Raw genomic sequence first — 11990 nt, 5'->3', positions numbered from 1 at the left:
GGTTGGTATTTAGTAATCATAGCACCAAGTGAAAACTTGCACTAGTGTACACACGTACACACACACACACACACACACAAATCTCTTCTTTTTTCTACTTCCTCTTACCATTTTTATTAGCAATATGTATTCCTCATACAAATTAAACAACCTATTAAATAGCATAACTGTGCATCAGATGATATTCAAGTAACACTGTTAATAGATTCACAGCCTTTGGGTTACTCACAAAAGTGAAGCCTACTTAGAACCACCAGATTCCTGAAATTCAGAGCTAAGAGTCTCTACTGATACTGAAAACAGCTCTGTCTTCTGGGTCACTTAGCCCTGCTAAGTTTATACCCAGACAAAAAATTTTGGCACAGAATAGCTAGTTTCTTTTGAAGCTGTTTGAGTCATTTAGATGGGCTGGCTGGAAGCTGGACACTGTCATCTTGTGCTCCAATATAGCTTTGGAAGGCTGGTCGGCTCCCGTGTATGCCTCCTGCTTAACAGTGTACACAGTTTGGGGTTCAGAGGACATGATCTTTAGCACATTAAACACCAGAGAGAGCAGACACTAATCAATAGAAAAAAATAACTTCTTTTTATTTACAAAAACAAAAAATCCAAATATTGGATGCTGTAAACAAAATTCACAATCTGTTCCCTCTAGCACTGATACGAACATGTCAGTTTTGAAGAGTCCATTTTCCATCCTTTTTCTGCCTGTGACACACAAATTGTCAAAACATTCCAAGAGTGACCCGAGGTGCAGCTTGCTGTGGTCGGACAACTCAGAGCAGTCGATGGGTCTGGAGAAGCAGGAGCGAGGGTCAACAGGAAGCAGAGCCGCTTACGTTCTGCAAAGGTTTGCAGCCATATCCCCAGACCCCTCACCATGCCCCACCTGGCACTCCCATCACTTGTTTCCTCGCAAGCCATTACCATGACAAAAATGTGACACGGAGATCCCTCCACAGCACTGAAATGGTTGATGCTGAAAGAAATCTTAAAGAAAGAGTATATTCAAATAGGTGCTATATATGAAAACAGGGTTGGGTTGGGTTGGGTTTTTTTTTTTTTTGCCTTTTTTTTTGGTTTTATCTAACACACTTTTTTCTTTCACAACAAAGCTTATTTTTGATAGCTGCTGACAGCTTTCAACATAATACATTTCATTTACAAAACAGTTCACAATATTTATTTAACAAGCATTGCATTGAAAACAAGGATATGCACAGTAAAGCAACCAATGACAGCGAACAGAGAGGGGTGGCATAAACAGTATGTTGACTTTTCATTTCGTTTCTTGTCTTGGCTTGATGTACAGATATTCTGGCCATCCTTGTGTTTTTTTGGACCCAGGTCAAAACAGTCTAACGATATCAAAAGCCAGTGAGTGCTCGATTCCATTTTTCAAAGTCCATCTCGCTGTAAGAGTTCTTGAGGCAGCTGAATTTTACTGCAGATGAAGTAAACTTTGTAAGAGGACACAGTCACAGTCTTAAGTGTTCTCTGACATGCCAGACTGAACACACGAGAAGAGCCTCCAGAAGGCAAAAACTTCTTCCTGTTTCAAAGTAACAGTGCACTAGGCAGATAAACACAAAAGCAAACAAATCACAGGCACTGATCAGACACAGAGAGCTGTTCTTTGCTCTGACATTCAGGTTTTTTTAGGCCACACATCCACAAAGAGAGACATATATTCTGTTGTGTGTTCAACTACATATGCACAGGACTATAGTATGCACAAAATAGAAATAAATTATGTAAGGTTAAAGTAAATGCCAAAAGTTATCTTGAACACAGCCTGTTCTATCTGAACACCATATGCTGGCACTTTCAACGAAGCTACCAGCCTTAAAGTCATCAAGCAAAGAATATAAATACTTGGGAAAGTAAATGAAAGGCATACTTTCTAATATGGCTCCTTCGAACAAAAACCTGTGTTGTGAATTAACAGCAGGTTGCTGCCGTGGCAGAGCCAGAGATCTCCAGACTTCTCAAAACAGTGAATAACTCATGGATGCAGAATTATCACAAGCAGAAACCAGCTCACCAGATGAGCCTCTGAACCCCAGCAGTCCAAAAGAACTTGCTAAGAGCTAAGCAGACTGGACTGTCTCTTTTCTGATAGGTGAGCGCCAGGCACTCTGCAGGCTGAACAATGTTTCCTGGGACTTCGCAATGGAGTTCTCAAACCTTGGGCCGTGTTGAGGGAAACTGGACTAACAGGGGTGTAGGAATTGTTCCCTATACAAGAGAGTGGCAGTGTTGGGGGCTGTGACAGCTTGGTGGGGATTCACAGGGAAGCTGCTACAGCAAACCCATCTGGTTCCTGTTAAGGCTTCAAATACACACGCACAGAAGGACGGTCCAGACAGATTAACCTACACTAACCTGGCCATGAGAATCTGAGAGATGCCTAGGTAACAAAAAAAAAAAAAAAAAAAAAAAAAAATCAATCACACTGCCAGTGTGAGAGTGCTATGCTCTCCCTTGCTCCTGTGTGATTGGGTCTGCAAAAGAAGTATCATAATCAGCACTCACTCATAAAGATTTAAGGAGTTCATGTTATTATTTCACAATGAGAAGGGAAGGTTTCTAATGCTTTTAGAAATGTATTTTCAGAGACCAGTGTCTACAGGGCTGGAACAGGAGTTAGGATTAGCTGTTGCTGAAATAATCATAATATCAGCTCATGTCACAAAGGTATATAAATGGTCTCTTGGAAAAAAAATGAAGTTGGGTTTGATCAAATGTAAAGTGACTTAATTTAATGTACAGTACTAAATATTTTTATGCAGTGTGACAACCAGATCAAACTTTTCATATTGGCATAAATTTATAAAATGTATATATAATATATATCCTATATATAAACTTTATGTAATTGTGCAAATACTCTTTTAAAAAGGGTCATTTCACATTTATTAAATTCTAGTGGTCCAAAATGCAGAATGCACTCACTTGTATATTCATTTAAATATTAAGAAGTAGTGTTCAGGTCCCAGAAATTCTTTTGAGCAGTAATGAATTAATTATTCCATCTCTGGTCCATGATTCACAACTTCTGTGCCTTAAAGGCATGTGATTCTATTTATTTAAGGGGAAGGGGCTCAGACTCTCAAAATGTCAGGTCAAGTCAATTAAAAAGTGTTCTACCAAAAATTCTCCCATTTATGAAATTCTCTGGTTCACTGAAAAGAAAAAAACTCACTAAAAAGTATAATCTCTGCTCTTCCTATCAAATATATTACTCATTTCTCTCCATTGTCTTATTTTTATATGGGTTTTAATTTGTCATTGCAGTATGCCCATGTCTTCTATGATCCTACCAAAAAATAAAAATAAAATGCACAGTATTTTAAAATTTCCTATTTGATACATTATTTTATAGGTCATAGACAAAGGAGTGTGTGTGTATATACATACATATCACATATGTGTGTGTGCATACACACACAAACAATATACTCACACATACCTATGATAACATCACACCAAACAATATTAACTTTATATAGGTATTTGCCAAGAAAAATAGGGCATTTCCTCCACCATTCACAAGCTTATATGTTGTTTTATTTTTTCTTGAGTCCCTGATAAAATAAAATCATCATTTAACCGTAAAATAACCTTTTCCACTTCAAATCCTCTGAAAGCAACAGGCACTTTGATGTGTATTGGTGTGTAACAAATATAGTAAGTCTTTATATATCCTAGTCTATCTCTTCTCCTTGGGGATTCTTATCTGTTAAATCTTTGGTCCTTGAGCGTATTCTCTTGGCTACAACGGTTTTTGCTTGCGTCTTCACACTTTAAGAACGCGAGCTATGCACAAAGCTGGAATTAATGTGTCATCATTGAGTTCCACTGTTCGTTACGAGAACAGCATCAAAATACTGCTGTTCATTTGGGTTGAGCAGTTTCTGTGAGGAGACTGGGATCTTCCAGAGAAAGCACTTGCTGCAAGCCAGATGGTGATCCCCAGGAGGAGTCCCTCTTTTCCCGTGTTGTTACTTCCTGACCTCCTCAACTCAGAGACAAGGCTTTTCCCCTCTGTATTTTCCCTTTTGTGAATGCCACCTTAAAAGTTTTCCCCCTCGCCTATGGCAGAGCTATGGGAGTAGTTGTTGCAAACCCATATTGTCAACAATCAAGCCATTTTTTTAAAAATTCCCCTGTTATCTTGGGAGGACCTGGCTGCTTCAACTAATGGGCCTCTTTTGTTTCAAGATACACTCCAATTGGATAGAGACCACAGGGGGGTGGGTGGCTAAGGGGGGGGGGGTGACAAGTCGAGATCATGCTCCCTTACCAATAGAAAGATCCATAAGCATTGCCAAGCAATCAGGAGCATGTCCCCAGTGCGCAAGACACATCCCTAGGAGGGATGGCTCACGCCTTTTTTTGTTGTTGTCATTTTGTATTTTTCTTTTTTCTTTTTTCCTATCTTGTCTGCAATGGCTTCCCCCCACAGGACATTTTTAAATGATTCTTAATTGCAGGGCAACCAAGTGGAGTATGTCTGCTGCTGGCATGTGAACACTGGCTGAACCTGTGCAATGTAGTAATTGCTAAAGTTAGCATCGGCAACATAGGGGGCCGGCTGGTAATAGCAAGTGACATTGGCCACATTAGGGATGACGTTTTGGTCAGCTAGCACCCGGATTGCCAGCATGGTGATAAGGTTTAAAGTCTGCCTCCTTTCATGTCCCATCAGGCACACCGTACTCTCATTGACCACTCCATGAAGGGTCATGAGATAATCATACTTGCGGTCTTCCAACCCTACGAAGTGGTTCTGCAGGTAGGATTCCAGCTTTCTCTGCTGCTCCCCAATGTCTGAGAAGTCGATGAAAAACCTGGAACACATGTACCTCTGGAGGGTCTTGATCTCATCGGAAGCGGGCCTGAAGCCCCTCACTAACAGGTTGCAGTACTTCAGCAGGCCTCCCCCTCTTATTTCCTCTGGGTTCCTGGTGGCAATGATCTTGTTGCAAAGGTGCTCAAAGGCTTCGTGGAAATCCCCGTAGACGCTCTCCCCGATTATTGTGGGGTGAAATGTTTCTGTCATTGGGTTCTCCGAACACTCGTAGAAGAGGAGGAGAGAGTCTAATTTGATTTGAAAAGAATCTACACTGAATTCAAACTGCCTCCGGAGGGAATCCACAAACTTGAGCTCCACATTTTTGCCGCTGTTGTTTGACAGGGATATGAGACTCCACCGGTCAGAGTCATTGCACACTTTAACCATTTTCTGCACATAAGCTTCCTACAATTTAAAAGATAAAAGACGAAGATGAGCAAAACTGGGGGGGAGAGAACAATAAATGCACCTCAGCTTCCCTGCTGAGTATTATTTTGCTCCTTCCTGTTTGTTTTGTCAAGTTTCAGCAAAACACTACCTACAAGCTTAAACAGTCTTAGGAAAACAGGAAAAAAAAATACATTTAACGAGTAGTTTTGCCGTCTGGGAAAGAGACTAGAAGTAATAGTTTGAGGCTTTTGGCAGACGCAGCAGCATACTAAGAGGCTCTGTTGTCATGTCTGACTTCAAATGTTATTTTTTGAAGATGGTCTAATAGGCGCAATATTCACACAGAATCCACAGAAAGACAGACAGTGTTGAGTTCGGCTCAGCTCTCACCCTCCTCTCCAGCCACCCGTTTCTCCTCCCCCTCTCCTTAGGCAATCAATCTTCTCGGTCCCTAGTGAGGCCCTCCAGTGACACTCTACAGTTACAGCTAAAGAGGAACTGAATTATCTTCAGACATATTTAATTAATTATAAAAATGCCACCTAAACAGAAGGGGGGGCATACTACTACACCTTCAACCCGTAAGTTAACCGGGAGAATCACTAAATATCCGAGACGCTGAAGTCAGTTGAATCCACGGTAGGAGCCTATTCACATTTTCCAATACAATAAAAACCCATTGACTCAATTCTGCTTCAAGCTGCTATTTTCCCAAAGCCTAGATCACAAGATGACTCAAGAAAAAAAAAAAAAAGTATTTACATCATTCCAATCTTCCACCAATCGGAACGTACTCTGGACAGGAGTCCAGGAAGGAAAGTCAAGAGTTAAACCATATAGAGAAGGAAGAGAAGGGAACGCAAAGGAGGAAGCACGGAGCTGTGGCGTTGAGCTCCCAGAAAACTAAAACACCCCACACTATACTCTCACCTTACTTTACTCGTGAAAAAAATAAATAAATAAATAAATAAATAAATAAATAAATAAATAAATAAATAAATAAAAACAAAAGGCGTCTGCACCAGGGTCAAACTAGCCACAGCTAAAGCAAGCCGCTTGTCTTCGGCCCGACCCCAGCCCCCCGCTGTGCCCAAGCCCTTCTCCAACTGGCTTTACCTTGAGGGTGAGCGGTGTGATTTTCTCCTTGTTCACCCCTTCGGGCAAGAAGTCCAACAGGCAATCCAGCACGACGTCCTTCACAGTCTGAAACTCCTCTTCCCCACGCAGGTCAGCGCAGAAGATGAGGTCCAGGTCCTTGTAGCCCAGGCCACTGTCCTGGTGTAGGACATGACTGGCGGCCGAGCCGTTGAGGCGCACGTCGCGGACACCTATGCTCTTCTCCTCCAGGCGCCTCCGCACCACCTTTACAATCAGACTCGGCTGCAGCTCGAGCGTGGGGAAGTTGCCGCGCCCGTGGATCGGGATGGTCTCGCTCAGGATGCCGTCCAGCCGCTGCACTTGCTCCCAATTCAGCACATTGCAGTGCGCCGTGGGGCTCTCGCAATAGTCCAAGCAGCGGTCGCCAAAGCCGCCGCCGCCGCCGCCGAAGTCACCACTCAGGGGGATGTAGGGGCCGCCGGTCAGCTCGTCTTCCGCCATGGCAAAGTACCCTTCGCCCTCGGCCATGTAGTGCCCGCCGAACGCCAGTTGGCCTTGGTCAGTCCTAAAATGAAAGAGTGGGTTTAGGGGAAAGGCAGGGAGGTGCGCGGGTGCAGGGACAGGGGTCCTCGGAGTGGCCTGGGTTTCACCTCCCCGCCGCTCGTGACCCGCCAGGAGCTTCCCAGAGTAGCCCTCCTCCCGCGACCGACCCCGGTGCCCGACCGCGCGCCGCGCCCCGCAGAGCAGCCCCGCACCAAAAGTATCTCTGATGCATCTGGAAAGCACAAGCGAGAGTCCCGTCTGTGTCACCTGGAGGCGGCCGCCCCTTCTAGGAGCGCAGGCGAGCGTGGAACCGCGAGGCGGACACACTTCGCAGGAGCTGCGAGTGCGCTCCCGGCTGCGGCCCGCGACTTCTCCGCGCAGACCCCTGCCGCGCCCTGAGCGTTCCCGCCCCTCGCCCGCGCCCCGCCCGCGCCCCCGCTGCGGTGGTCTCGGAGGTGGCGGCTCTCGATGCCGCCAATGCCGCCGCGCACACTCGCGTCTCTGGAGCTTTAGCAATTGTGCGGGGGAAATGTCTTCAGTACTTTTTTTATACTGGGCTTCTCCGTGCTTCCGGGGCCCCAGAGAGCGGCGCTCGCCACACCCACTCATTTGCATAGGGCACCGCCCCCAGCGCCACCCCCGCGGGCAGTCGCTGGGTGGACAGTCGCCGGAGCTCGGAGCTGCTGGCTGCAGGCCAGGGTGCGCAGCCCCTGGCTGTGTGCAATAGCAGATGCCTGTGGCGCATACGTGTAGATTTATCTATTTCTGCACGTCCTCACACGTCCCCCCCCCCCAAGAGGAGACACTTTGAACGCCCCAAATGTGATAATCAGTCATCCAAACTGGATCAGGGTTAAAAATCGCACAACTCCAGAAACTTCCCAAGCCTAGGCTTCTGGCCGGGTGTTGAGCGTCACTGCCGCGCAACTCTGGGTCTCCCGGAGGTTCCTCCAACAATGTCCGTTTGTGGCTAGATCTCCGATTCCACTACAGACCCTGAGCCAAGTGTGGTCTCCAGAGGCAACTTATCACGCACGTCAGTCCCTATGAGGGAGGGGGAGGGCTTGCTGAGAACTGAGTTTCGATTCTGGAAACCTCGAGAAGTGCTAGGGAAGTCGGGTGCCAGCCAGCCTTAGTGCGCATCTAGCTGCTGCGCGCGAGCGGGGCGGGCGCGCGTCACCCATCGCCCACCACTGCGGGCGCGCGGCCAACAGGCAGGCAGGGTCGCCTAGAGCAAGCCCAGCAGGGAACGAAAGCGACCGCCAGGGTGGCGGTCCTTAGGCGCAGACCTAGAAGGAGAAGGCGTTCCTCGCAGCCTCTAAAGTTCTCCGTTCTAAAGTGAATTAAAAACGTCAGTGATCTAGGTAGGGTCTTCTGGCTTCTTACCAGACATATAGGACAAATTTAAAAGATGTGCAGTTTTTCCCCTCCAGCTTCTGTCGCTGGTGCAGCTTAAGGATTGGAAAGGTTATCTCCGTGCTCTGGCAACACGGTGTTTGCTAGAAAGCGCCCCGCTTTTGCTTGCCCACTTCCTCCACCCGCTGTCTCTTTGGAAAGTAAGGCTTAGTAGTCCTCATTCCAGGTAGAGGCTGTGGGCCGCTGCAATCCGGTTTGGGAGGATAGGCCCCGAGATGAATAACCACTTCTTCCGACGCCCTGAACAACTCCAGAAACCCGGCCTCTGAATTTGGGGAGTTCTAGCCTAGAAGCCCAACCTGTGCAGCTCTGAGTTGAGGCTTGGGGTGCGGGGGTGTCGCCCACGCAGATCTAGCGGCGTGACAACGCCGCCCCCTGCTGGTGTCCTGCGGAGCCAAGTCCATAAAATGGAGAAACTCAACTAGAGGCCTAGGCAGGGCCTAGGCCAAATTAGGTTGAGGGCCTAGTTGCTCTTATAATCCCCCTGCTTTCTTTCAGAATGTGACCAATCATGAACGCTGCCTAGCAACACATTTCATAAATTATGAAAGTGTGTGTGTGTGTTTGTGTGTGACAATATTACTGTGCAGCTCAGACGAGCCTCAAAATTGCAGCATCCTCCCGAGTGACTTGATTACACCCATGAGCCACTACTTCCAACCTGAGCTCTTTCCACCTGGCAGCCATCAAGTCAAGAAGGCATTCCATGCCGTGGGGGTTCGGAAACAAAGGGATTAAGAGGTAATGAGAGCGTCCCAAATTCTCAACTAGTAAGTTGTGGGTTCAGGCCTTGTACTCCCACACCCATTTGACTGGGAATACTATTTAGTCTTCATTGCTTGAATGAGATGCCCCTGGCTTAGTTCTTCCTTCTCAGTGGAAACTGAGGCAAGCACTCTGGGGAGAAGCCCAGTGGGAGCAGAGAGTACTATGAATACAGCTCAATGATAGAGTGTTTGCCTAGCTCTGAATTTAATTACCGCCCCCCATACACACATATTCACGCACACTCATATACACGGGCAGGGGGTAGAGAAAGAATGAAATAATTGTTGCTGGAAGTTTTCTCTGTTCTGCTAGTCGCTCTGGACCGGTTTCTCTCCTCCTTGCTAGTTCCCGCAGCTGCTTACGAAATAACCACTCGGAGGCTAATAAATTAAATATAATTGTTTGGCCAATGGCTTAGGCCTTTTATTGTCTAGCTATAACTATAAATTAACCCATTTTTAGTAGTTTATATTTTACCATGAAGCTCGTGGCTTGCTTGACACTGCCTACTCTCTCTGTCTCCCTGTATCTTTGGACTTCCTGCCTAACTTTACTCTGCTAAGTCATTGGCCAAAACAGCTTATTAATCAACCAATAAAAGCAACACATATACAGAAGGACATCCCACATCATCTCCCCTTTCCTGTCTAAATAAAAGGAAGGTTTTAACTTTAAATAGTAAAATTACATATAACAAAACAGCTATCAAACAAGAATTACGGTTACAATATTTAGTCTATTTGTACTAGGCAAAATTAAAGAAAATATTCTATCATCTATATTTGTGAGTCTAAAGTTTTATATTTAATTTATCTATTTTTATAACTAAGGAAAACTACAACAATAACTGTTGTCAACTTCATCAAAGACCCCAGAAGGGTATAATATTAATCTGTAATTTTAGTTATATATTACATTTTAAAATGAGTTGTATAAGCATAATACCTTAAACAAGAGTAAAAAATATACATATAATAAAATTGACCTTAAATCTGTATCAATAATCCAAGGTCCCTACCAATGTATTCATTTCTATATCAGAGAAGGAAAATATTTTTTGGTAGATTATCAGGAAATATTTTCTTCAAAGGCTAAGAAGAATTTGCATTTTCTTAAAATAGCGTCAAAGTTGCTGGTCATATATTAAATATACTATATTGGGGAAAAAACAATGCTTTAGCCCCACTGTCATTACTTTGTGCTGTATTTTAAGCTTTCATCAGAAAGAGTGGGAAAGATGAACCCCGAACTAGAGTAGCCCATGAACGGGGCGAGCACTTTGCTCATACCTGCAATATATCCCGTGGGGCTGAGGAAAGTTGGCAGGGGATCCTGACAAGAGGGCCCAGCCAGAGATTGCACTGCACTGGCAGTGAGTACCGCCTGTTCTCAAGGTGGGGACCCTCTCCTCAGCAGTGAACCCCTTTTCTGCACAGCTGCTCCCCCAGCCTTTTCCAAGAACAGGAATCTTGGCTGAGAAGCAGAAGCAGGCCAGGGAGGGCCTGTTGTGCCATACCACATGCTGGGGACATCCAGTTTCCTCCTTACCAGCAGGAGGATTCTTTGTGAATAACACTTCCTTACTAAGAGAGCATTCCCCGTTGTCCCCGTTGCCAGGCATAAACTAGACCCTACTGCCTGCCACCCACACTGGGACATCTGGGCCCACTCACTCTTGGCAGTGCCAGCAAAGGCAATTGAATTATTGGATTAATATATGCCTGATGTATATAGGCTACTTGTTACACACTGTTGAATGGAAGCATATGGTCTTCATTGTCCCTCTTCTGTCGTCAAACTGAGGTAATATTTATATTCTGGAAACTTGCAGCCGTCCTTACTGGAGACTGCGAAGTGTGCAACTGTAAGCACTAATTTGCTGTCTGTAGAAAGCCTATGGAAGTATTAGATGAGAAATCTCGTACTTCTCCACACATACACAGTCAGGACACTTAGCATAGTTATTCTAATATTAGATCCACATGGACTTGGCTTTTGGAGAAAGGATAAAAGGCTTTAGCTTCTAGGCTTGTTTGTTAATTGACTTTTCCCCTTTAAAATGGAAAAACCACAAAAGACAATTGGCAATATCATGCTATGAAATGATAAAGTAAAGTCACCACAAGGGCTGAACCCCTTCCTTCACATCCCCGGTTCAGTCACTAGTACCCACATGGGCAACTCACAACCAAATGTAAATCCATCTCCAAGAGATCCAAGAGCCTCCACGGGCACCTGTACTCATATGTGAGACACTGACACACATAGATATACATAACTGAAAAAATTCTGGAAGTGTTAAAGCCACCACAAAACTGAGCTAGTGAATTCAGACTGCTTCCTTAGCATATTTAGACTGCTGCCTGAGCAAGTAAAAGATCTTTATCTGAAAAACTTAATGAAAAGCCTAAAATAGATTTTTGAAGAAAAAATATTCTTGATTTTCTTGAAATAACTATTTCAGAAAACTATTTCTTCTTGATTTGCAACTAATAGTAACAATCAATCTGAACTTTACACAGTAAGGAAAAGCTCAACTTTGGCCTTCATATTATGGAATTTGTTAGTATTCAGCAGACAGTATGTTCAGTATTTTAAATGTCGTTTCTTAAATATTCTCCTCAAGTCACAGCTTTGCATATTCTATCTCTACTTTCTGGACTGAAAAAGTAAAGCATTGGAAGGTCACGTTTCTAGGAGAGACGGCAGAGCCTTGATTTTTACCCATCTATATGTGTGTGGGTCATTTATGTCTGGGGGGGTCTCTTGAATTCTATGAATCTTTGTCTTTTGATACTCTTTTTAAACTTGAAACTGACCTGGAGTTGTACTTTACCTGTTTCTTTCCAACTACTAGATGTTCAGTCTGGCATAGCATTGGAAACTTGCTTGTTTAAACCCAAATCGACCGCTAAGA

General features: G+C 44.7%; 1 protein-coding gene across 2 annotated transcripts; it reads right to left on the bottom strand.

Annotated features, from left to right (window-relative positions):
- Positions 1–563: 563 nt before the first annotated feature.
- Positions 564–7396, bottom strand: Tent5a (terminal nucleotidyltransferase 5A). 2 transcript variants are annotated; one of them, XM_050118923.1, is made up of 3 exons: positions 7102–7396; positions 6365–6911; positions 564–5263 (listed from the first exon to the last, which is right to left on the bottom strand). In XM_050118923.1, the coding sequence occupies exons 1-3, from the start codon at positions 7119–7121 to the stop codon at positions 4487–4489; spliced, it is 1344 nt and encodes a 447-aa protein (XP_049974880.1). In that variant the 5' UTR covers positions 7122–7396; the 3' UTR covers positions 564–4486. The 2 variants fall into 2 exon arrangements, with proteins under 2 accessions (XP_049974880.1, XP_049974881.1); XM_050118924.1 differs by having other exon boundaries at positions 7157–7299.
- Positions 7397–11990: the final 4594 nt, after the last annotated feature.

This window comes from Alexandromys fortis, unplaced genomic scaffold (assembly GCF_014885135.2).
Source record: "Alexandromys fortis isolate MF-2015 unplaced genomic scaffold, M_Fortis_MF-2015_v1.1 scaffold_164, whole genome shotgun sequence".
Classification (NCBI taxonomy): Eukaryota; Metazoa; Chordata; class Mammalia; order Rodentia; family Cricetidae; genus Alexandromys; species Alexandromys fortis.
This window is presented reverse-complemented; position numbering and strand designations above follow the sequence as displayed.